The 26,939-nt window shown below is 43.0% G+C and overlaps 1 protein-coding gene across 3 annotated transcripts; it reads right to left on the bottom strand.

The window, feature by feature from the left end:
* Window positions 1–528: 528 nt before the first annotated feature.
* Window positions 529–8,600, bottom strand: Cbln2 (cerebellin 2 precursor). 3 transcript variants are annotated; one of them, XM_055598766.1, is made up of 5 exons: window positions 8,197–8,600; window positions 7,742–7,786; window positions 6,149–6,669; window positions 3,286–3,405; window positions 529–3,087 (listed from the first exon to the last, which is right to left on the bottom strand). In XM_055598766.1, exons 3-5 carry the CDS (start codon window positions 6,503–6,505, stop codon window positions 2,890–2,892), a joined length of 675 nt encoding a protein of 224 aa, XP_055454741.1. In that variant the 5' UTR covers window positions 6,506–6,669; window positions 7,742–7,786; window positions 8,197–8,600; the 3' UTR covers window positions 529–2,889. The 3 variants fall into 3 exon arrangements, with proteins under 3 accessions (XP_055454741.1, XP_055454740.1, XP_055454742.1); XM_055598765.1 differs by lacking the exon at window positions 8,197–8,600 and having other exon boundaries at window positions 7,742–7,823; XM_055598767.1 differs by lacking the exons at window positions 7,742–7,786; window positions 8,197–8,600 and adding an exon at window positions 7,249–7,262.
* Between the last annotated feature and the right edge of the window lie 18,339 nt (window positions 8,601–26,939).

Genomic DNA, 26,939 nt, shown 5'->3' with positions numbered 1-26,939 from the left:
GCTGCAGAGTGTGAGCTGGCTGAATCTGTAGACCTGACTGCTGAGGCTGGTAGCCAGGGGTCCTGAGGTCAGTCTAGAAGTGTTAGATCATTCGTCTTAACCAAGAGAACACAAAACAAACAACAAACCAACTAACCAGCCAACCAAACAAAATACACGTCAACTTTTGCTCTGACATATATGTTTTTCCTGGCTAAGCCTGGGAGTGTTGTATCTCTTAAAAATATCATAAGCAAAAGAAATTTTCAGCAAAGATCTTGTTTTGTTTGATGTATTTTATAACTCTTCTGATATTCAATATAATTTGATTTAGCTGTTTTATTTCTCAAGCAAGTAATAAGTCTACATAATTTCTACAGGGGTAGGGCTCAGGCAGATGCTGTAATAGATTCAGCAACCTCAGAGCATTAGCAGGAGGAATGTGTGCTAATGTACTTTCTGGCAGTCACAGTCAGAGAGAAGAAAGAAGGCTAAGAGTAAAACCATCAGGAGGAAGCTGATTTTCTAATAGAAGATAAACTCCCAAAATACATTTAGATTGGTCAATTTAATAACTTATTTATGAGACAGTATTACCCAGTGGCAGTCTGTACACAATAAAGATATAAATACAATGAAATATGTGCATTATATATTATTAAAGGATGCAAATACTAATAACAAGGGCCCCTAAATCTTCCAATCTCTGCAGTGTAAAACTGTCTTCAAATAAGGTTTCTTGCTTATTTTAAACTGAGTATGAAATTAAAGAAATGAGAGGAGGAGAATTAAGATATCTAAGAAACACAGAACACAAGGACACACTGGGCATCTGCCTCTTGATCATGTTCACATTAACAAACACAGCTCACACTTAGAAATGTCTCCAAGTCAGAGCGGAAAGACCCCAAGTGCTTGTGGCTTGATTTTTCCTCCTCACAAGACAACATTATTTTAATGAGAATTAAGCTTCCCATCCTACTTTCTTGTTGATTTAAAGATAGAAAACCTGAGGCCTTTAACCCAAATGCAATTACACAATGCCTCTTGAACTTGCCTTTTGACCATGCAATTCATCCCCCCACACAAGTTGAAAACAAATGAGTCTTCCCAAATGTTGGAATCTTCTACATTAATAGCTAATTTTTGAAATGTGGGGCTAACGCTTGTGCCATGTCAATGTGTGATAAAAGCATATGATCTACTTTTTAAACATTATTTTTTCTGTCTCTCTCTCTCTCCTCCAAAATCTTACTCCTTGAGAAATACGTAAGTATAAACTGAATACATCGAAGTGAGCTATACACCGTCAGAGACTTGGAGCTGCATCCGTATCGTGTGTCCTTTATAAAGAGTCACAGCATAAACTGAACCTCTCCAGTTCCTTGGTACTTAACCTACACCTCCCCATCATTTTGAGAGAGACGATGAGGAGGGAGCAGAGCAAGGCAGACATCAAACCCATTTATTCTGAATCTTAAATTATGAGTTTTATCATCAATATTTTGGTTACATTGTTACGCAAAGGACAGATAACATCCAGTTTGAGGTCACATCTTTGATTGCTTTGGGGTTAGTGGCATTTCCTTGGCACACAACTACTGTACCGGCTCTCTCAGTTGCAGCTTAATAGTGGTGTTGCACGAGATGCCAACAAAGCAGAGTCCAAAAACCACTCCCGGGGTACAGCAGCCAGTACCTGTAACTACCGTGACTCCTAGTCCAGGTGGCTTCTGGCCAGGTGTTCATCCACAGAGTGTCAATACACCCCTCTCCCTGACAGATCAAAGGGAGATCTCCAGGAAGAGGCAGCGCTCCTGTGTCTTTGAAGCATCTGACAATGTGTGGCCACTCAGAGGCAGGTCTAACCGACCACTGAGACATATCCAGAGGAAAAGCAAAGAGAAGATTCGGCCACTTCAGCTCCACCTTTGTAAAGAGATTCATGACCAATGAGGAATGCAAAGCTACTAAAGGATCCCACAGTATAAATTAAAAATAAAATAAAATAAAATAATAAAACCCAGGCTGCAAGTGTGAAGATGCCTTTGAGAGCTTCCAGGGAAGAATATGCAAAAGGGTCTATTTGCTGTCCTTACTTTGAGAGGCTTTTTTCCCTGGTTTCCTCTCATCCAGAACAAAGTATGCAGATTTTGTTTTGTTTTGCTTATCTCATACAAGGACTGAATGTAAGTTTTTTCTCTCCACGACCCCAGCATAAAAACTACATAGGCTTGAGGAGGGAAACCTGAGGAAGGAAAGGGAAGCTTCCAGAGGAGAAAAGAAAACCACTGACAGTACAGAACAGAAGTTGCAGTCCAATCGTGCAAAATTTGCTTCTCAGGATAAAGCACTTTTTGACAGGTTCCCAATGCCCGGATCCCTCCCAGTCCCCCCAGGACCCCAGGGAAAAGCTACAGAATGAAAATGAAGCCATTTTTTTTTTAAGGCTACACACACACACACAGAACACAGGCCAAAGACTGTCTGGTGGGTGGTTCTTTGCTGGGCCCTTGCTTTAAGCCCCGACTGCAGCGTGCAATCCATCTGAGGGTCAGCAGCGTCTACGTCATCAGGACAAGGGTACAACGTACAAACAGAAGAAGGTAAGTCAATGGTTCCAACAATAAAATCCAATATTGACTTTACAATCACAGGTACAAATTGCTCAAATCGATAATTTCATTTCTCCTTAAGACCATGTCGTCTAAAACTAATTAGAGGCCAGGTTCCCGAGGAATTGTCAAGAGTCAAAGAGAATACTGGATCTTTAGAAGAAAATCGTTCTTCCAGACAATAATCTGATGGAGCTGGGCTCAAGCCATCCTTCCCAGACAAGTTCAAGGTGTTACAGAAGGCAGATCCCTGGGTCCTGATCACAACCTTCCCACCGTCCCAGTGACTCGGAGTCTATAGAGGAAACACCAAGAAGCCCGAGAATGTGGAGTATTTCCAGCCGCCCATGAGGTTGCCTCGCTCCAGTTTGAGGTGGACTTTGTCTTCTCTTTCCATGAGCAGCAGAACACCATTGCTGGCCGCTTCCCTGGTAACATCCTGGTCTCCCGCGAATGCGGAGATCACCGGGTAGCCATTCTGCATTAAACTGACCTATAAGGCAGGGAGGAAGGCTCAGCAATTAGAGAGCACCTCAGCCCACATCCTGCTTGTTTCTCTCCTAAAGCTTGTCACCCCCATCTAACTGTTGGAGCCCACACACCTGGAAGCTGAGAGAGCAATCTTCCACCTGGCTCAGAGTCCACCCCTGTTTACCAGTTCTTCAAGGGCTCAGCTCTCTACCCTACCCACCTGGATTGTTTGTCTGTTGTACACTTTGACCACGTGGAAGCTGAAGCTGTAAATTCCCTTCCTTGGTGCTACAAATATACTGGAGGCAAGGTCAAAGTGGTTGCCAATGTTTACTAAAACCTGGAAAAGAAGAGGGAACAGCAGACTCAGTGCCCACAGTCATGTCCTTTCTCAGCTTGTGTTTTCTCCACTCTTCTGAGTGATTCCCCAAGTTAGTTGGCTCACTGGTATCAAGAGCAGGTACCACCAAATCAACAGTGTCATCCAAACAATGTGTGACACATCCAGTACCAAAATAATAATAATAATAATAATAATAATAATAATAATAATAATAAAATAATAATAAATTCAATGGCAGAAATGTATTCAAAAAGTACTCTCATGGTTTCTAATTAATAAGGACTTTGGAAGTATATTTCAGTTATACATTGAAACAGTAGATAAAGGCTTTGTATGATTACGTACAGGGTATGAAGAATGTGATGAGAGACAATAAGGTCAAGAAAAAACTTGTAAATCCAACACTGTTCTGTTCTGTTCTGTTCTTTTCTTTTCTTTTCTTTTTTTGGAGGGTTGGCTCCTAGGGTGTTCAGCCTAATGTTCTGTTTCATATTAAAACTTCATGTGGAATGAAGAGAGAAGAGGTGATGAACGAGCAGACCAGTCTATTCCATGCATTCACTGAGTAGGATGAAGCTGTGCTCTAACTCCCTGGAGGGGATGGCCTTTGTGTGGTTTCCCTGTCCAGTGAGCCCCAACCTCCAGCAATATAGAGCAGGTCCTTAAATGATGAGTTTTGTAAGTAAGCACTAGATGCCCTGTTCAAATTCAGTCTTCCTAAGCAGTGCTTGCTGCGTTGGCTTAGGGATCATTTAAAAACAATTGAACAAAGAGCTCTCAACTGTAGCTTGGACACTCCTACTCCAACCTAAGGGAATTCCACAGCAGGTGAGAATAAGGGCAAACCTAGCTATCAGCAGAGGACTGGGTAGCTCTGCTGGTAGTTTTCCGAAATACAATAGGAAAAGGAGCAGAATGTGAAGGAAATCAGGCTCCCTGCCTCACTCCCTTTCTGTTCAAAATAGAATCTGGATACTTTGTCTGCACCCTGTTCCCTTCTCTCCTCCTGAAAAAAAAAAAAAATGACCTGCTTGTGTTCTATGTGTCCTAAATAAACAGCAGGCTACACTAAAACCCTGGACCGCCTTCTACCTGACCAGAACACAAGCATCAGCTCCACTGACTTTTCACAGTTGTACAGATGAACCCCAGAGCCAAGCGCTGCCAGCCACCACTGCAGGCCTGGCCTGGGAACACTGCATCCTCATGGTGCTGTGAGCGTGCCTCTGCCCACGAGGGCAGGTGTCCCCGGGCACCGCGGGCTCCACTGCTGAGGACACCTCTGCCGTCTGTTCAGTGTCCCCACGGTGCTTCAGTGGAGAATGACGCATTCCCTTGGTTGCCCTCTGAGCTGTGCTGCCTCCCCTCTCCATCTCATCTCCTCAATGTGGATTTTAAAGTCATGAAACAGGTAAGTCCAAGGCTGCATTTAGATGAGAAGACACCCAGCCAAGCCCCTGAGCAGACGGCCTCCCCCAGTTACAACCTGAAAGTTACCTCATCTATAAAGCAAAATTCCTAGTACTACTGGCCCCATATAAGAATTTTCCTGACAACCCTGCAAATCAGTACACCTGAAAAGGCTGAGAATTTTGTAGGGCACCATAACTGTAAAACAACAATAGTAAAGTAACACTGGATAAAGAAGAATATGAACTATATATGTTTATGGCATGCTTTCTTACCTGGCTGGACATGATGAAATGAAGTATTTTGTATTAAAACAACTTTCCTAAAGCCCTTAAATGCTTGAGTTTTTAAAATGAAAAGAACAGCCTAAAAAGAATTCAAGTGTGTGCATTGGCTATAAGTAGGTTTAAAATCTGGTTCCAGGACAGAAGGACAGCCAATGGTGAATAACTCCACCTGTGTCCAGAGAAGCTTCACAACTATGTTTTACACAAAGCCCCTGGGCAGGAGCATTAGTTGATTAAAGAAAGCATGAAAACACCATCACCTTCTCAGTTTCTGGACTAGATGAGAGAGTACACCTACAGGAAGCCACCCAGAGAATCATTTACATAGCCATCTCCCCAGTTCCTGGCTGCTTAGCCCTTAGGCCAGACACTAAGTGGCTTAAAGCCATTTACGTCACAGGCCTTTGTCTCGTTAAGTTTTCATAGCCATCCTGTGCCTTTATATTTGAATATCCCGTATCGACACGCTATTGTACAGACTGCCCATAGCGGGTACAGGGCCACTTTATCCTGGCATATATTAAGAGAAGCATTTCTGCTGTTGTCCACACTCTTCCCCACTTATTTTTTGTTGAAAATTAACCTTTGTGTCACTGGATTCCAAACATAAGCAGTAGGTCCAGCCTTTGTCGGATCCCTTTTTTGGAAAAGGAACCTTACTAAATTGAGCATCTTTTAGAGGAGCCCTCACCCCTGGTATCTGAAGATGGCTCACCACAAACTCTGCCTTGCCCCCAGCAAAAGGAAAAGAGCAATTTTAGAGAAATGTATTTCATGTTTTAGCTTTACCAAACCCTTGGAGATCTGGGGAGCCTTACAGGACTCCCAGTAATCCGCACGGGGAGAGCTGGTGTTTAATGATTAAACTCTACAGCGCGCTGCAGGGCGACTCCAGGAAGGCACAGTAGTGAAAAGAGCAACGTAAGGGCAAGGCAGAGGTCGGCACACCAGCCCGCGCTCCTCCCGGAAATGTGGGAGCGCCGGCCAACTGTGCACCCGGCCAGCCCTCTCCTCGTCCGCGGGTGGGCGGGTTAGCGGCTGACCTGGTCGAAGTAGATGGTCATGGTGCGGTTGCTCATCTCTGAGGGCTCGTGGTTGGTGCTCCGAGTAGCGGAGAAGGCCACCTTGGCGCTGCCCGAGCGCACGGAAATGCCCAGAGAAGAGGTGACGGCGCCGTCGCCGGACGGGCTGGAATCGCACACGACCAGGCACTTGCCTTCCAGCACGATGGGCTCCGTGTCGTTCTGAGCCTTTACCGGGCAGCAGGCGGGCAACAGCAGCAGCAACAGGGCCAGCGCCGCCCCCAGGCTGGAGCCAAAGTCGGCCGGCTCGCGCAGCGCCCCCCGGCGCCCGGGCATGCTCGGCGGCGGCCCTTGGGGGCCCCGGCCAGGCGCGGGCATCTGGGCTCCGGGGCGCCCCGCAGACGCCAAGGCCGGCAGGAGCCGGAGGGGTGCCTGGGTGCGCACAGGAACACGCAGGACTGAAGTAGTAGCCTTCTCTGGGCTGGGTTCCCGCCTCAGATTGTCAAAGCCAAAGGATTCTCAGAAGGAAGGCACCAGCGGACCTGTCAGAGCAAAGAACCCAGACCCTTAGGCAGGCGGGTGGGGCAGGGGACTGCCTGGGGCGCTCCAGGTCCCGCGGGATGGCCACCCCGGGGGTCCCCCAAAGCTATCCTCATTCCAGATGGGAGAAAGCTCTGGCGCACTGCTCAGCTCTCCTAGCTGATTCTTGGAAGGTGAGCTCCTGGGCTGTGATTGTACAGGACCTTGTAAAAAGGGTTGGGGACCTACAAGACGGTTTTAGTACCTTCCGCTGCCTACTCAGACCAAGACCTCTAGAGGAATTAAAAGCGGTCAAGACAAAACCATCAACAACAACAAAAAAGAGGCTTTATCAGCTTTGTTTCAGTGGCTTTCTGGATAACCATGGGAAGAAACCCTTCCTCTCCCTGCTTTTCCGTTTATCATATATTTTCCTGTCCAGGAAGTAATTCTTAAGCAGGCCATTTCGAAAAAAAGGATCGCCCTCCCCCAAGAACAAATCCCGGAAAGCTCCTTGGGTGGGTGAGATTAAGAAAAAGGGAAGAACAGAAGCGGAGGGAGGCGGGATGGGGGTGGGTGAAGAGCGAAATTCTAAGACCCACTTCCAGAGTCCCCGCAGTCCAGGGCTAGCCCCGGGAAAGCTGGAGTCCTCCTCTGGCAAAGGCTGACTTCAGCATCACGGCCCCGATTTTACTCATTTGCAGGCGTTTGTCTCTGCATCCGACTCCCCTCTCCGCTAATTTGGGCGGGTTGGCACGTTTACCTGATCCTCTCTTCTGCTAAACCGGAGAGGCCATTTGGAACACCAGCCCAGGAACACAAACAAACAAACAAACCAACAACGCTCCCCTGGCCGCCCGCGCTCTCCGAACTACTCTCCCCGCGTTCTTTCTAAGAAAACAGAAGTTGGCTTCCAATAAACAGCCTGTCTAAACCTCCCACACAAAGGGTAGGGCCCCTCCCCAGCCCAGCCCCAGCTCCACCACCGACCCTCCTGTCTTTCGGGAACCCCAGCCCTCGCTTTTCTCGGAGTCCCGTTGAAGCAAAAAGGCAGCTAGCGAGCAGACCCCAGGGGTCAGGGGTCGGGTGGGTTACCTGGAACGTCCATGACGGGCGAGCACCGACCTCCGCGAAGTTCTTCTGCGGAAAGAAGATGAGGCAGCAGGAGCTGGCGGGAGGAGGACACCTCGGAGCAGGACCCTTCTCCCGGCGCCTGGCCAATAACGGCTGCGCCCCGCCCCGCCGCCTCTCCGCGGTCCGCTCCGGCTCCGCGACTCACCACGCCCCGGCCCCGCGCGCGCGGAGAGCCGGCCGCACACGGCGCGCCACGCTGCTCCGCGCCCCGCCGTGCCGGGAGCCGAGCCCTTCCCGCTCGGGCCCGGGGTGCTCCGCAGCCCGCGCCCTCCCCAGCACCACCTCCGGTCCCCGCCTCCGCCCCGCACTCCAGAGGACACGGCCCGGGCTGCCAGCCGCCGGCTCCCGCGTCCTGGAATCCACAGCCCCTTCCCCGCGACCCCCACGCGCCCTGCCGCACTCAGGTCCGCTCTCACCTGGACGCCCAGCGCAGTTCTCCTCGGGGCCTTCTTAACACTAGGCGCCCTCGGAAGCACCGGCCCCGTTTCTTCTTCCTGAGTCTTTTTCCTTTCCAAATTCCCTCCAAGTCTTAATCTTGAACGGAGTGGCCACTTTCATAATTAAAAAGGGAGAGGGGGCACTTAAAAAAAAAAAAAGAAAGAAAAAAAGAAAGAAAGAAAAAGTGTGTGTGTGTGTGTGTGTGTGTGTGTGTGTGTGTGTGTGTGTGTGTGTGTGTTTTAAAGGGAGGAAAAACCTTGGTAATTTAATGATATCTGTGATTTCCAAAATCTCTCGTTAGCGAAGCGTCAGCGTTTGGCAGAAATTAAAGAGGCTCTTCCCGCCTGGGTTTATGTGTCTGCGGTTCTGAACCCCGAGGCTGGCGAAGCGCGCGGGCACCGCGCGAGATTATTAAAACGCAGTCTCTGGGCTCTAAAGACCGGGGAGACTCGCGGGTTCCGAGCTGCGCCGAGAGGCCAGGATGCGCAAGCACGGACGAGGGGCGCCACCTACGGGCGCCGGGGCGTCCGCGCCACCGGCTGCGAACGAGCCTACTCAGTGCGGGGGAGTGCAGGGGACAAGGAGAGGCTTGAGTCTTTTGGTTTTTCTTCTTCACCGCAGCCCCTAAAATAGCGCCGGTGCCTGAAATAAAAATAAATAAATAAAATAAAAAGCAAAAGCAAAGAGGTTCTCTTTCAATGTCCGTTCGCCTCGCAATTCTCCGCAGGCAGGAGACAGGCTTGTGTTTATAGCATTCACCCCTCTAACTTTCCAAGGGGACGTGTGCTCCTGTAGCGCTTGTCTCTGGGATGTACTTCCCGCACAGCCTTTGCACAAACCTTTGGGATGGGTAGCCCATATCGACACTGAACAAAGAAAGGCAGCTTTTGAACAGGGACTCTCGGACCTGATTTTTAGAAGCGTTGTTACAGTGTTTTTTGCTCTCTTGTGGATAATACGGCTTTCTGATAGGCTGATGGAAAAAAGTCAGCGCTTGTGTAGTTCATTAGAGCATGGCACATTCCTGTCTTTCCCCCCAGACATCTTCACACCTATCTGTCTTCCCTTTGAAGATTCCAGTCGTTCTGCTTCCGCCTGATGAGACCTGTCCTCTCACATAAGAGATTTTGAAGCCCCCATTTACTGGCTCTTTCATGGAAAGGAGGGTGCGCAAATGCCCACATGAAGCCCACCGCCTCGGCTTAGTTAAGGCCAAAGGTTTCCCGTGGGTATCAGGGTGGTGATTTAAAAGCGTCAGAACAAATGCATCTTGCTCCTCACAACATGGAGAGCGCTACAGAGTATAAAATAACTCCAAAATCCATCAGCCCTACATTAAGTCCCTGGAAATTGTAGCTTGCAGGCGCCATGCTCTGCGTTGCCGGGAAGCTAGTAGAGGCGCAGCAGCCGCGTCCTACTATCATTTGAGAGTTTAAATCAGCAGAAATGGTCCAATCTTACTTGAGTTATTTTGCTCTAATATTGCCTGAATTTGACTGTCTCTGCCGTAGAGGTACGACAGGATGGCGCCATCAGAAGACTGAACTGGACGGAAACCTGACAGCGGAGAAGAGAGTACAGCAGGAATGAGCAGGTGGGAGCGCCAGCGGCCTGTTCATTGAGAGGAAAGCCTTGCACACATCTGGAATCTTCAAGTAACTGTTTAAACAGCTCCCTTAAGGGCTCCGACATATTTGACTTATATAAACACCTGAACTGACTTATTGCCACCTTTGAAACAACAACACAAAACAACACCGAATAAAACAAAAGCAAAACAAAACCAAAAACAAACATTTTACGGGAGGGGGGAGCAGTGCATAAACAAGTAAGGAAACCCTTGAGCTCCGCCACTTTGGAATCAGGGTACGATGTGAGAGGAAGCATCCTTAGGTTGTGACGTGGAAAACGTGAACAGCGCTCTAGTTCTATATTTAACAAGGGAGTTAGAAATCGTGGTAAGTATCAGATCGCCATAAAAGCGGGTAATTTATTGGTCCACCAATCAAAAGTTCTGCCTACCAGAGTTTACCCTAGGATCTAGATGTTTAGCTTGTAGCAGGTTTAGGGATTATATCCGGAGTCCTGAGTTAAAACCTGAAAGTTCTGTGTGTGTTTCAATGGTTAAATGTCCTGCTTCATCTTTTCCTTACCAGAAATCGTTGTGATTATCATCAGGATATGGGGAATAGAGTCTGACATTGATGCTATCAAACAGCTATTGAGCGGTCCTGATGTAGGTGACCTAGGTCTTACTATGGTCTTTGTCTATGGTAGCGGAGAGCAAGCTGCCCCTGAGCAGCACCCTGAGCCCCAGGCTCTCATCATACACAGATAGCGGGGAAGTTTTAGAATGTCAAAGTGCACTTAAAGAACCTCGGGGGAAGTTAAGCTCCTGCTCATTTTATTTAGTCATCTCTCGTAGCGCTTACCATGATCTTCACTGCACAGGACCCACTGCTGCAAAGCAACTTCATCCTGCACTGGTCTTTCTCTAAACCACCTACGACAGCATATTTCTGGTTTCTTTCTAGGTGTGTCTTAGATAGGATCTCTCCTGGGTCCCTTGTTCTTGGATGCAAAACTCATAAACATAATTTTACAGAAGAACATGTGCATTAATAATAATGTGTATTTCTTTAATAATGTGGGGTGGTGGCTAGAAAATGACTAAGGTGTGGAATGTTGCATTGATGCAGAAATATCATAACACCTTCAATTACACATAGTGATTTGTTTAAACATCTTCATATATCACAGTGAAGCAAAAGCATTAATGAATGAATGATGAAAAAATAAATACTTCAAGCAACATGGGCATTTTGGTCTTAGTGAATTAATAACATGTAAAAGGTTTTAAAATTGGAATGAACTGTAACTCAGCCTCTGATCTATCAAAAAGACTAAGAAAATTTACTTATATGAGGCGCGAGGTTGTATTTATTAACTGAAATCATGATGCAATCATATTATCCCAGCCAAATTAGATAAACATTAGTTGACTAGGTTAAAATTCAGGCTACTGAATTCATACTGTCATTGTCCTAGAGTCATACTGAGCTAATAAGTTATTAGCTCTATCCAGGATCAGACCTGATTTTTCACATCATACATCAGAGACTTCAATGGACACAGTTCAATGTTTGATATCCATTCCATGTTTTTGTTATCAAATGATGTCACACCCAGATACTGGAATTGGGTTCAGTGGTACTCTTTTCTTCTTTTTTTCTTATTTGTTTGTTTACTTTTTGTTTTTCTGACAGGGGCTCACTCACTATAACTCTCTGGCTGGCTAGGAACTGACTATGGAAACCACTAACACCCACCTGTCTCTGCCTTTGTCTCCTGAGCATTGGGATTAAAATTGTGCTACTTTCTCAATATTGTAAAACTAACATACTGTCTTGTAAGAATACATTTTATTATCCCCATTATGAGTATATTAGGACTTATGGGACCTATGAAGAAATTCTGTTTAAAATATAAAGTAGCCTACTTGCTAATTCAAAGTCCCATAATGGATGATCTTTTAAAATTATTTATTTTATTCATGTCTATGTGTCTGTGTTCGTGTATGGAATACATGTGAAGATTCCCAGGGAGGTCAGAAGAGGAAGTTGGAGGCAGTGGACCTAGAGTTGAGTATAGCTGTACCAATGATTTCTCGAAGCATCTAATTAAAGAATTTGTTAGATGTTGCAAGAAACTGTGAAGCACTCAATAAAATAAGGTCAAACGTGTGTGTGCACGTGCACACAAACAAACACACACACTTATATATGGAGAGAGACAGAAAAAGGTTAATTGGAGTTACACTGTGGGGTTAACGATGGCCCAACTGGACACTACAAGCTAACAAATAAAATGGAAGTACCAGCAATGCGGTATCAGCTTTGGAGTTGTTGGCCAGTGAGCCCCGTACACTCCCGGCTGCTGCCCGTGTTAGACCTTGCTACTAAAGGTACCACACACTTCAGTCACGCAACACAGATATATGAAACTAGTACTGACCTGGAAGCTTCAGCTCTAAGGCTAGCTTTCATCATGCTAGAAGCATAGTAAGTGCTGGAGGAGAAAAAAGCATTCATCATTCTTTCCAAGTTGTGAGCCCGAAGTGGCAAGACATACCTACTGGGGAAGAGTGATATGGATAAGTTTAAACAAGCTGTGGCTATCTAAAGTGCACTAGGGAACAGACTTGGGGGGTCTGGAAGAGCAGCAAGCGCTCTTTCCTCTGAGTCACCTCTCTAGCACTCCCATAGGACTAGAATGTCTTAAAAGTTACATAGAACCAAAGTTAATATACTTGTGAGCTTCTAACACTGAAATTAGATAGCCATTAGAAGACAAAGCAAGAATTTATTAGAAGAGGAACACTTTCTCTTAATTTTTAGGTCTTCCTGTCTTCCTGATGGTTCCTTGAAAAGTCTCTATTGCATTACAAATTGGGTCAAATGTCTAATGTCAGTCATTTCAGGCTTCTCAAAATAACTGGGTTTAAATACAAAGGAAATGCCTGTCAACTTTTTCTCAATAAGAAATAGCTAATCGTAGATAAAACAGTTCCTATGTGCTTTGCTTCAAAAAGAAAAGTTTTTGGTAAGAAAGCTATGGAAAAATCACTAACATATAGCTAAAACATTTCCTCACTTCCTAAATTTTCCCTTAAATGCTCTTTCTACTAAAATAATGGCACATTTTCATTTAGAATGAGCTGCAAATGTGCTGTCAGACGTTGTGATACCCACAATATTTTGAGTGTGTGTAATAAATACTGTTCTGTGATCACGTGTGAGGGATTGTTTTCTCGTTCTAATTGATGTTGAAGGGTCAGCCAAGTGTGGATAGCATAGTCATTGAGCAGGACCACCCGGGTTCTGTGGAGAAGGTAGATAAGCAGGAACCAACTAGATGGAAAATTCTTAATCCAACATGAGCATAACCATAACACTGTTGTTTCAAAATACATTTGGCAACCTTCACTGGATTATTTTATGACTGACATTAACTCTTGATCTTGAGAGTATTGGGTGGACATGGAGCACCCTCAGGGAGCACTAAATGAGCACTCTCAGGAAGGCTCTGAGCTAAGACTGAGCAACTGAAAGGCCCAGGATAAAAATAGGATACTCCCTTAGGAGCCACGCTTTTGATGTCATCCACTATAAAAGCCATTTTATACTGATCATAAGTTTTTAAGAGAGATATGATTTCTCTGAACAGAAATCGGAGTTCAAGCACAAATAGCCTTAGGAAATGCCTCAGGATCTGATAGTGATGGCGTCCTACCTGGCCAGTTGAATGCGGAGCCCTCTCTGTGAATGGAGCACTAGTGTGAAAAACTTGAGGGGCACAACTGTGCCTCCAGTCATGTCTAGCTGCTGTCCTCCATTAAAACAGCCACAGCAATAGTGAACAGCAGGAAAGGGAGACTTACTCAGTGTCACATTGGGAGGATACAAAGAGGTCTGGTGAACTCTCCACCCCAAACCCACTTCTAGGGTCCTGAAGTAAGATTAAAGTTTAAATAGAGGGCCAAGAAGATGCACACCCAAGCTGGGAGGAGCCTTCAACCAGTGACCTGTCATTCTCTGGAGTAAAGTCTCATCGCGAAGGATGAGAACTGCAGAGAAGTTGTCAGAACTGTGTGGAACCTGTTCCCAAGAGATACGTTTCCCACTTCTTGGTCAAATATTTGCCTTCTCCTAGCACGACATTCCCTGGGTAAGTCCTGTTTCATTTGGTTCCATTGTTTCGATAGTCCACCAGTCAGATAGGCAGGAGTGTCTCTTCAAACAGTAGCAAGGAGACACAGACAAGGTCTATCCTGTATGTCTATCCTGTACTAGAGGTCTAATATCACTTTTAAGTGAGTCCATACCATGTGTGTCTTTCTGCATCTGGGTTATCTCCCTCAGGGTGATCTTTCCTAATTCCATCTTATTGCCTGCAGATTTCATGATTTCCTTGATTTTTATAGCTGAGTAGCTCGCCATTGTATAAATGCATCACATTTTCTTTATCCATTCTCTGGTTGATGGATATCTGGGTTGTTTCCAGATTCTGGTTATTACAAATAAAGCTGGTATGAACATAGGTGAGCAAAAGTCCTTGTTGTATGGTGGACCATCTTTTGGGTATATGCCCACGAGTGGTATAGCTGGGTCCTTGTGACAGCATTGGCTCCGGGAAGGATATGGGAGTGACTCATAAAGGGGGGTGGTACATGGAGACTAAAGTGACCACCTCCCAGCCAGGCAGGACTAGTGGAGGAAGGGGAAAAACAGCCCACCCAAAAAATCTTTAATCCAAACATTACCCTGCCTATAAGAAGTGCAGGGATAAAGAGGGAACAGAGATTGAGGGAATGTCCAACCAATTATTGGCCTAACCTGAGACCCACCCCATGTTAGAGAGCCAGCCTCTGACACTAATAATGATGCTCTGCTATGCTTGTAGATAGGAGCCTAACTTGACTGTCTTCTGGGAGGCTTCAGCTAGTAGCTGATCGAGACAGATGCTGGGACTTGCAGCAAAACATGGGCCAAAACTCCAGAGGTCCAGAAGTGTTAGGGGAAAGAAGGAAAGATCTGGAGGGGGCAGGGACCTCACAAGAAGACCAACAGAGACAATTAACCCAATCCCATGGGGGTTTGCAGAGACTGAGACATCAGCTATGGAGCATGCATGGTCTGGATCTAGGCCCCTGCACATATGTGGCCAAAGGATGGTAGGTCTTCATGTGGGCTGCCTGGCGAGTCGATGGGGGGATGTTTCTAACATGGACTCTATTGCTTGATTTCGGATCACATCTCCCTGGAAGCACTGCGTTGCCTGGCCCCAGGGGATGAGGATATGCTCAGTCTGATGTGACTTGATGTGCTGGTAAGGGTTGCTACGGGGGGTGGGGCATCCCTTTTCTGGAAGGAAAGGGAGAGTGGACAGGGGAAAGATGGAAAGAGGGTAGACTGGGAGAAGAGGAGGGAGGGGCACCCTTGGGACGTAAGGTAAATAAACTTAAATAAAATAAGACTATTTAGGCCTATTAGATCAGCAGCATCTAGGTTCTGTAGATGTCCACTGTGCACCCCATCACCGGTTCCTGCGAGACTATTCATAGGAACCAGGTAGCAAAGGAGGGCAGGCAAACCTGGGAAGATGTTCACAGCGGCTTAAGCTGCCAAAGGGAGATGAGAATGTGAATCATCTGGACCCTTGTTTAAAATGCTGGAATGGAACTAGTTCTGGAACTGGGCTGCGTATGAGTCTGCCTATTGCAAAATCTAGGCGCCTATTTTCATGGAGAACTTACTCAACTGCTGAAAAAATATTTGGAAGGCTTACTCTGTAAGACATCTGTGAGAGAAGTGTGCTCATAAAACAAACTCACGCTGGAGAAGAGCCCAGTGGTTGTTCCACAAATGTGGACACCAATGTTTGGTAGTGTGGACTGAAGCTTTCTGGTTCATCACACTGCGGAAGTTGTTTTCTCAAGTTTAATACACCGTATTTATGTATATTATTTCAAAGGGAAAAAATTATGTTCTTTTTAAAATCAGACACAAAACCTCTTCTTTGGAGCTTTTGACTTCTGCTAAGTAAAACTTGGTCAGGACACATCAAGGATAACCAAAAGGCCCAAGAGGCCACATTCTACAATTATCATACTCGCCAGATGGGGAAAAGACATCACCTGTCCTAGGCTGTTCTATCAGAAGTCATTTTATAGTTGTAGTGAAGAGAGTTTGAGCTTGATTAGGTATTGCTGAAGCTTTATACTAATGCACGTGAGTGCATGTGTGTGCACACAAAACAGAGTAAGCCCCAAAAACTGAGGTAGGAGTTACCACAGTCCCTGTAAGCCATGGTGAAGAGGAGAGTAAGGTTAATGCTTAGATCTGCTGGAAATGGTAGAAACAGGAGGCTATATGCAAATATAAAAACAAATATTTTCTTGATGGTAATATTAAAATATTGTCTTTCATATGAATCTGGGCTGTTGCTTACTCACTGCCAAAATGATAGAGTTAAAAATGTACTTCAGAATCAGCATAATGTAAGCCCAAACACATCTCTTGGCAGACTGACTGGATCTTTGTCTGATACATTCTTGTGCTGATTTTTTATGATAATCTACATGAAAGAATATTGATTTTCCTTCAGGATTTTCATCATCTCCAATAAGCATAAACATTTGTTAAATTTCTAATATATTCGAGGCATGGCATCATCATTTTTCTTGAGGAAAGTTTGGCTATATAAGGATGCAAAGGAGAACTCAACAAATCAGAATGCTGGAAAGAAAGAAAGAAAGAAAGAAAGAAAGAAAGAAAGAAAGAAAGAAAGAAAGAAAGAAAGAAAGAAAGAAAGAGAGAAAAGCCCACAAAGATCAGACTGACAGTGCTCTTAAGTCAGAGAGTGGAGAGAGTTGAGTGACTCTGGGACCAGACACTCTGGCATGAACTTTAAGGTGAAGTGGGCCACTGGAAAGGGAAAGAAAATAATTTTCATTAGTGACTTGATATTTAGATGCCTTTCTTAGAAAAGAAGTATTTTATATAGCTTTAAAAATACTAAAATAACTTTTTTTTTCACAAAGGGAAACAGTGGAGCACAAATTGTCTTAATTTATAAGGAAGAATTGTGTTTTGTAAATCTCTAGTTTTAATCCCCTTAATCTTTTTTATTGCCTTAATCTTCATATTATCTTCATTTTTCTTCTACAATGAAGGTGTTTTTACTAAATCCTTTATTAAGATGACTGTTTCCAAACAAGTACTATCAGGTTTGTGTTTTGCTGTATCTCAACACACATAGCAAGGTATGTGATTCTGATTCTGCTGTTCATTATGTGTTAATTTAGGAAACTCTAACTCTCTAATTTTGAGAAAGATCTACTGGGTTAAATAGTTTAAATAAATTTATCAACAATCAGAAATTGGGAGGAAGTTCACCAAGCAAGAAAAATTTGATTAATATTTTGAATGTGAATTAGAGTCTTTGAGTTTCTCTAGCCTCTTACCCATGATTTCGGGCATTTGGGTATTTGGATACTATAGTTGCATTTGATAACTTTGTGTTTTCAAAAGTTCTAAATAGGGGGCTGGAGAGATGGCTTAGAGGTTAAGAGCACTAGCTGCTTTTCCAGAGGTCCTGGGTTCAATTCCCAGCAACCACATGGTGGCTCACCACCATCTATAATGATACCTAATGCACTCTTCTGGTGTGCAGGTGTACATGCAGACAGAATATTGTATACATAATAAATAAATAAATCTTTTTAAAAAAAGTTCTAAATATTTCCTGAAATAAAAATGAATAAATGTGTACATACTTGAGTAGATTGAATCTTTACAAAGGTTTCCAAACAGTGTGAACAGTGTCCACAAAGTGTGGCCACGTGAACATGCTGGAACTGGCGTGCCAGTCTCTGCTGGGACACTTGGATAAAGAAAGCGTTTCACAGAAGAACAAGAAACCCCAGAACATTAACCAGATGACAGTGCCGAGGTTGCTCAGTCCCAGTGGCAGGGAACTAGGTTAGCTCTGCTCTCCATGTAGAGCACTTACTGTGTGAGCAGAGATTAATCGTGAGGCTCTGAGTCATTAACAAAGTTTCCTGGTCCTCTGAGCTTGCCCATAGGTAGGGAGTGAAGCTCAGTTTACAGAAGAAACTTTCTCTGTTGTCATTTTCACCTGTGTGGATCTTTCGTGTTAAAGAATTCTGCTCTTACTTTTTTTTTTTTTTTTGAGGTATATTTAGTTGTTTGGGCGTGATTTGATTATTATTAAATTATTTTATTTTTTATTACTGCATTTTCTACTTTCTTCTGGCTATTTTTTGTGTTTTCTCACCTTCATGGTACATTAACATTTCCACCAAATAAACTGACATTTTTAATGGATGAAAAGTTTTAATTCAACCTGCCATAAATATAGCTTAAAAACATATCTCTTTTTAAAATGCATAAAAATTGAGAAGCTTCTGCTTGAGCACAAAATTCAAGACAACATTTTCTGACTCGCATGCTGTAAATGCTTTGATGTGGAAATTCATGTCAAGAACATAAATTAAAATCCAAATGTGGTGTTAGAACCACAGTAACTCATATTCTCTGTAATATTAGAGTTGTGGAAAAGCAGGCTAAAACATCAATGAAATAACATATTGCTGCTAATATAAATCAAATAACATAATTTGCATATAACAATTATATTTTAACAATATCTTAAGCAGAAAGACAACATGGTATATAGTCACTTATAAGTGGATATTAGACATAAAATATAGGATAAACATACCAAAATCTGTACACCTAAAGAAACTAAGCAAGAAGGACTTTAGGGAAGTTGCTCAACCCTCATTCAGAAAGGCAAATGGGATAGACATCAGAAATGTGGGAGAAAGCAGGAGGACAGGAGCTTACCACAGAGGGCCTCGGAAAGACTCTACCCAGCAGTGTATCTAAGCAGATACTAAGACGCATAACCAAACTTTGGGCAGAGTGCAGGGAATCATATGAAAGAAGGGGGAGAGAGAAACACCTGGAGGGACTAGGAGCTCCACAAAAAGAGCAACAGAGCCAAAATATCTGGCCCAGGGGTTTTTGTAGATACCTATACACCAACCAAGGACCATTCATGGAGATAACCTAGAACCCCTGCTTGGATGTAGCCCATGGCAGCTCAGTCTCCAAGTGGTTCCCTATTAAGGAGAAAAGAGACTGCCTCTGACATGAACTCAGTGGCTAGCTCTTTGATCACTTCCCCCTGGGGTGGGGGTGAGGGGTGAAGCTTTACCAGGCCACAGAGGAAGACAATTCAGCCAGTCCAGGTGAGACTTGATAGACTAGGGTTAGATGGAAGGGGAGGAGAAGCTCCCCTATCAGTGGACGTGGGGAAGGGCATGGAAGGAGAAGAGGGAGTGAGGGTGGAGTTGGGAGGGGACAAGGGAGGAGCTACAGCTGGGATACAAGTAAATAAGTTGAAATAAATAAATAAATTTTAAAAAATAAAAAATAAAGTTTAACTTTTAATTAAAAACAATATCTTATATGTTAATTGAACAAAAGTAGAATACATCTAATGCTTTTGAGTTTTATCTCAAGCTTTTAACTAAAAAACAAAAGCACAATGAATAAAGTTGGTATATTTGCAACTAGACTGAATCATATTACTTACTTTGATTTTGAGAAAAAGTGTAAAATAAAACAGAATGAAAATATTTTTCAAAAATATGACAATATATGGGCATGGTAGAGCACACTTTAATGCAAGCACTCAGTAGGCAGAGGCAGGTAGATCACTGAGTTGAAGGCTAACCTGGTCTAAAAAGTAAGTTCTAGGACAGTGAGGGCTGCACAATGAAACCCTGTCTCAAAAATAAAATAAAATAAAATAAAATAAAATAAAATAAAGGAAGGGGAAATACAATAGACACTGGGCAGGTGTAGGGAAGGCACTAGGACCAGCATTGCCTACTCCTGTGTTTTCTGAATTTAGTGCTTAATTAAATATTTTGTAAGATATTTGTTGGTATAATGTTCTTTTGGAATGTATACACTTTACCCTTGTTCATTCAAATGCTGATTTCTCTCCCTCACTCTCTAGCTTCAATTCGGATATTGCATTGTGATACTTATTCTAAGCATCACCTGTCTCAACTTTGTGTAAACATGCCAAAATAAAACAACCAGCCACAATGTTGAGCAATGGAGAGGAAGGAGTAGGAAGGAGAGGGGAGGAGCCAGAGGACAGGAAAAGAGTGGGAGGCAAAGGGGGGGGCAGTGCTAGAAGAGCAGGGCTGGAGGACAAATCTTGGAATGAGGAAGAGAATGAACCAGACCTAAGATTTCACAAAAAGCAAGTATAATGTGGGAAATCTAAATGTTAGGAAACTATGAGGGCTTGGAGGTTTAAGAGGAAGTAATTATTGCCCAGCATTGTGTTCTAGGTTAATTAAATTAATCATAGTCTCTGTGTGGTGATTTGGTTATACAGCTGTTTAGGATTAACAACACCTTTACCAGAAGATATATCAATAGTAAGTATTAATCACCACATATAACAGATATTATTGTTGTTGTTGTTAACAATTTATTTACTTTGTATCCTGGCTGTAGATTCCTCCATCATCTCCTCCCATGCCCGTCCCCCAGTCCTCTGATAGCCTATTAGGTCTCATCAGGACTGGCTGCATTGCCTTCCTCTGTGGCCTGGTAAGGTTGCTTCCCACTCAGGGGAGGTGGTTAAAGAGCCAGTCATTGAGTTCATGTCTGAGACTGTCCCTGTTCCCTTACTAGGGAACCCACTTGGACACTGACCTGCCATGGGCTACATCTGAGTGTGTGTGTGTGGGGGGGGGGGGTCTAGGTCATCTCTGTGCAAAGTTCTTGAGCAGCTCTAGGCTTGGAGATCTTATTAATTAATTTATTTTATGTATATTTATTTAGTAGGGCTGGGGTGGAGGTTAGAGAGCAACTTGCAGGAATTGGTTCTCCCTTTCCACCATGTGAATTCCAGGGATCAAAGCCAGGGTTGTTAGACTTGGCTTAATGCCAAGAGTCTTCAGCTGCTGAGTCATCTCAATGGCCACTGTAAGTTTTTGTTTTTGTTTTTATGGTATATGGATGCAGTACTTTAAAAATTGGGAGACACCCTTACCAGCCTGAGAAGGAGATACTGTGTGTGTGCTCACTGTCTTACAAATCACACTTTTGGTTTGTTCACCTCTGACAGCCTGAGAGTGCTTTCAAGGCCAGTGATGCCAAAGGGAACAAGCATAAACTGGGCATCTCCCCACAGTAAACAGGAGTTTACAACACAAATTTCTTTATGTAGGTATAAGAAAAATAAAAAAAAAGACCATTGCCAAGAGAAAACTAATATGCAAATGCAATATGCTAAAAATAGATTCCAATACCCAGGACAGATATATAGACGACAGTGAGATAAATAGATAAATAAATAGATAGATAGATAGAGATATAAGATTAGAAGATAGATAGATGATAGATAGATAGATAGATAGATAGATAGATAGATAGATAGATAGATAGATAGACAGAGATATGTACATACATGACAGACAGGTAGATAGATAGGTGATAGATGATTACAGATAGATGATAGATAGACAATAGATAGATAGATAGATAGATAGATAGATAGATAGATAGATAGATCTGTTTATAGGTATTTGGGTCTGTTTATTCTTCTATTATAGTTTCCTTTTACTTGAAAATAAAGTAGGAAATTAATTAGTAAAGAAAGATGGATCTTTTACAGTTTTGCTAGAGCAGGAGTGTGGCTTCACCTCTATGGCTGTGAGAGTTTAAAGGACACAGTGAAGCACAGGGCAGAAGATCTTGGAACTTAACTGTGAGATAGTGTAAGCAGTCATTTCTTGCAAGAGGAGGCAACTGGCTACCATATTGTCTCCATTCTCAGCTACAGAGAGTTGCTATTGCTCCTGGTGAGGGTGTGGTGTGGTGTGGTGTGGTGTGGTGTGTGTGTGTGTGTGTGTGTGTGTGTGTCTGTCTGTCTGTGTGTGATTCTTTGTGTGTATGTGTATAAGTGTCTGTGTGTCTATGTCAGTATGTGTCTGTGTGTGTTTACCTGTGTCTGTGTGTCTATGTCTGTCCCTCTCTCTGTGTCTTTGCATGTGTGTGTGTGTGTGTGTGTGTGTGTGTGTGTCTATGTTTCCTGTGTTTAATTCAAATCTGTACCTGAAGAAATGAGACAGACACTCCAACATTAAGATCCTCATTGCTCGAAAGAGAAGCAGGCTCAGAGGGTCCATGCAGTAGTGGTGAGAGATTTCTGTCTGCTCCTGGCCTGGCAGTCTTTCAGCCCTAATTCCATTCCTCTGATAGACATGGATGTTTGAAAACTTTCTTAGGAGATTAGTTTCAACCTCTGCCTCTTGCATGCCTGTAAAACACCAATGATGTTGGAGAAAACTGGTGACTCTCATGCTAACGGGAGGACCAGGCATCTCTGGAGAACTTAGTGCATTCTGTATACTCACAGCTCCAGCTAACTTTCTCAGCATGACATCACTGTTACAGATGACGACAGATCCATAGAGATCTAATTTCATCTTCTAAAGCCCAGCTGGTGACCTGACTATGGCACTGAAACAGTGAACCCCCTTGCCAGTAACACCTAATCAGAAAAAACTTGGTTCTGAGTAGGCTGTGCTAGGGAACATTAGGCCCTGTCCCCTGCTGCTTTCTTTGTTTCCAGGCAGTCATGAGATCAGCAAATCTTTCTGACATGACCTCCCACCACGATGTTGTCTGTCATCTGTCAAGTACACACTGACAACAATGAGGTCATAAGACAATATCAACCTTTCAATTCGTTCATCCCCAGAGCTTTACCACAGCTGCGGAAAGCTGACGATGGCTGTGGATAAATAAAGCTTTTACACACGTACTGTACCTATGCCTATCTATGTCCATGTGTTTTGGATATGATTTCCTTTAATTAACTAACACAAATTATATGATAGTAATGTAAAGCTCAGACAAATTTTTTTAATTTGAATAATTTCAGTAAAAACAGCTAATATTGTACAGGGGAGATATGCAATCCAATTCTCGGAGAACTGCTTCATCCCTGTCAGGGAATGAGGGACAGAAGAGACTGAGGATAACATCAGCCATATTCAAGGCTAGAATCCTGAAATCTAATTACAAATGACAAAAACGTACTGTTGATTGTGATCGACATTGCAAAGGTGAGCCAGCGGCCTGGGTGCCGGGTTCACCCTTCCTGAGTGGGGACACCATAGTGAAGATTCGCCATGTTATGGTGAAAAAATATCTCCCTGACAAATGTTCTCCCAATGCATGGATCTCAGCTCTTCAGGGAAAGAATTAAGAACTAATCACATAATCTTTTCTATACATTATTTTTCATATTCCTTAGCGTGTAACAGGACTGACGATGCTAAGGGAAGTCTAGTAATGATTATTAATGTTTGTTGTTTTCATTACTTCTTCAATTTTGCTTTTAGTGTGATAAAAGCAGCCACTTCGAAGTGAATAATAAAATTTGAAATCCATTATGCCTGGTTTACCTAGATGATGCTCAGAAAAAAAAAAAAAAAGTGATGAATTTCTTTTGAGAAAAAATGAACTATGTTATCTTCACCATTTGTGACGCCTGCCAAAATGTCAGCAATTGACTCTGAAAGAAAAAAGTTGAAAGAAATTTCAGAGACTATGTTGTATGAAAGTATTGTTACCATTCCTTTCTGGAATTAAATCCTGGAATCTGGGCTTGCTTTTTATAACAGTTTATATGATTTGATTCAATGTAATATTCCACAGTGAATGTATTTATCATAATTGCCATAGCCTCTTGTAAATATATACAATTCATGTGTGTCTGTTGATTTTTTGATGTTTACAAATATCCATATTTTACAAGGTTAAAAGGTAAAAGAAGGATGGGGAATTCTCGGTGGGTCTGTTCTCCTGCTGTTCTTGCAGAAGAGCCGGGTTTGGGGGTTTGGTTCTCTGCATCAACATGGAAACTCAGACCATCCTTAACTCCAGTTCCAGTGGATCCAAGGAACTCCTCTTGCCTCAGCTGGCACCTGGTATGCAAGTGGAACACAGATAGCATACAAGCAAGACACGCATGCACATGACACAAACACATCCTTAAAGAAAGGCCAGGACTTTTTCTTAATGTTTGATATCAGCTTTTACTGGTGTATGATATAAATTGCATCTATTTATATAAAAGGATATTGTTGTGATGATTATAAGAAATAAATTTAGCAGAAAGCTGGCATTCACTTAAAATTAACTGTCTTTTTTTTTTTCTTGTTAAAAATCCTCTAACATTATCTACACTGGTGAAAGTGGAAGCAACTCTAATAAAACTTGAATGTGTTGCATAGAAAAGGGCTGAAAGGGTAGAGAGTAGGCCTGCAAGCATTTCAGTAAGAGAGAGAGGGTGGAAAGAGAGCGGAGAATGGGGGATGAGAACAAGTAAAATCACTTTAAATTAAAAGAAACAGTATTAGATATTTGTGATATTCTAAATGAATTGGGAATATTGGTAAACACGGTTTTTCCTAATAGAATTTTAAATGAACATCTGAAATAAACTAATAATTACTATTTAGAAATCGTTCTCAGGAACTAAGACAAGTTATGTGACTTGTTACTGTCTGGCATCAAAATATTATGCTTATTAAGATTCAGTGATTGTGTGCTCTGAATTCAGCATTCATAGGTGTGTTATGAAGTCGGCCTCTGCAGTCGGTGACTGCGTGCTCTGGGCACAGGGTAGCTCTGTCCCTGGGGCCGTGCTTGTGCCTGAGTAAGCACTGTGAGCTGCTCTGTGAACGCATATAACTGCACGTGGCCCATAGCTGCTGAGAGCCTCCGTGCCACTGAGCCAATCTCAGCATCACACAGTATTGGCCTCTGCCCTCCCAGCTCAGACCAAGACAAGGGAATGCAGATCAGAACTACTGACTCACAGGCACGTTTAACCTGCACAAGAAATTAGTTGTGTGATTCGAATTACTAAGGTTTTTCATTATCAAATACTCTAGCACACTCTAGCTGTACTGACCAGAACCCATTTGTTTATTTGGTTCTTTAAGCTACTAAGAAATTTTATTGCTGATACCATTTGTAATGAAGCACATAAGAAAGAGAAAGGAAACAGGGAGAAAGAACAAAATCACTTATTAGGATATGGCTGATTTATAATTTTAAATCTACATGATCAGTATCAAATTTCTCTCATCATGTTCTGACACATACAAATAATTTTCAGTGAATCATACAAAGAAAGCAGGGGGCAGGGTGTACCTCTGTGGCAGAACATTTGCCTAGTGTTTGCATGGACCAGGATTTAATATCCAGCAAGCACTCTGTGCACCAAAAAAGGAACCATTTATGCCTGTGTTGAAGACCCATTTACTGTGAGTTTAGAGTGCTTTCAGAAAAGGCAGTAATTACAGAGAATAATAAAATAGTCCCTTTCAGTCTGTATTTCTGTTTCACAGCAGTAAACACACGGGAGAGTTACAGAGTAACGAAAAGGCCTTCCCAGTAGAGCTGCAGGATCTGGGATGAGAGACAGCTGAAGGTGAGTCACCAGACTGTCTCAAAGAAAAGGAGAAAAGTGAAAATTAAGCCAACTTATAGAAAATTACTGACAGGTGGGTTCTGAGTGTTTTCTGAAGCTCAGGAGTTGAAGGTAGAGAATCATAATGACACTTCTGAGGCAAGCAGGGGTCAGAAAAGAATCTCAAACCCACAGAGAGTGATAGTTAAGGATTTGAGATAAAAACCAAATTATACACAGATGTATGCTTTTAAACCGGGGCCATAAAAGCTGAAGTTGTTCCCATCCTTTTTATACAAATATCCAAACAGTAACTGAAAAAAGAAAATGTGCCATTTTTCATCCTCAAACATTTCATTGTTTTTAATGATAATATACCATTTTTTCCTGAAATATTTTCCATAGGATTTACCCATTTTGTCATTCAAACAAAAGCATGGCAAATTTGACATATACTATTTGTTTTGACTTTTAATCTGATTTTATACAGTGTGCAGGTATGAAATTCTCAATGAAATGTAATAAGTGTGAACAAATCACATTTGATTTTGTTATTATCACGGGATGAAAACAGTACCTAGGCTAGGAACATGAGGTGGCTCTACATGAAGCTGACCCTGAGACAGCATGGCTAACCGCGGGTTGCTTGGCAACAGACAGGAAGGGTGTGCTGAGAAGCAGGACACAGGACTGGCACTTCGCGCTTTCTGATGACAGCAGAACGCTGACAACGTTTAGCCTAACAGTATCTAGTCATGTGGTTGCATTCTGAAATCTAGTGCTTGGAAGGCAGGGGCAAAGAGCCACGAGTTCAAGGCCACCTTGGACTATGGAGTGATATATCTTATCATCATCATCTTCATCATCATCATTATCATCACGATGTTAGTAAATGCCTATGGGCAATAGCAGCATTAATATCTGAGGATAAACAACAGCTGTTTTGTTGGATTTAAGGCCTGCTCAACAGGAGTGAATCCATACCTGGTACTGTGAGACTAGTGGCTAGAGAAATCAACTGTTGACCAAACATTCAAACATATGAGCATGTAGGACCGTTCTCATTTCAATCACTATAGTTCCTTCAGCCTCTTTGTATCTGTGTCTGTGTCATAACCTGTACCTGTGCTTACCCAAGGGATTTGCTCTGTTTGTGGAACAGCATGGGAAACATACTGTGAAAGAAGTGGAGGACTCCTTGTAGAACTCTGTAGTAGAGTTTTGCAAGGGAAGAAGTTACTTTATTAACCCAGCTAATGCTAAAGAGAAGTCAAAACCATAAGCAGATGTTACCAACACAGTCACATATTGCTTCCAACATTTCTGTGAGATTTTTGTATAAGATTTCTTTCAGACTATTGACTACTTTTATGTACCCAAATGATTCCCACAACACACACACACACACACACACACACACACACACTCACACACACACCTACATGTACACACATGCCTTATTCTGGGTGAGAAGCACAGGAGCATAAATATCTCAAGCTTAAAACTATGAATTTAGCGTAGGCCATAAAAGCTGTGCACCGGAATTTCAAGGCAGAGTAGGTTTGGTTCTATTGCTTTCATAAAGGATTTAACTTAAACGGGTGAGTACACAGCAGGT

This window comes from Psammomys obesus, unplaced genomic scaffold (genome assembly GCF_907164565.1).
Source record: "Psammomys obesus unplaced genomic scaffold, mPsaObe1.curated_primary_1811, whole genome shotgun sequence".
Lineage (NCBI taxonomy): Eukaryota > Metazoa > Chordata > Mammalia > Rodentia > Muridae > Psammomys > Psammomys obesus.
The sequence above is the reverse complement of the archived record's forward strand: the minus strand, read 5'-3'. Positions and strand labels throughout refer to the sequence as shown.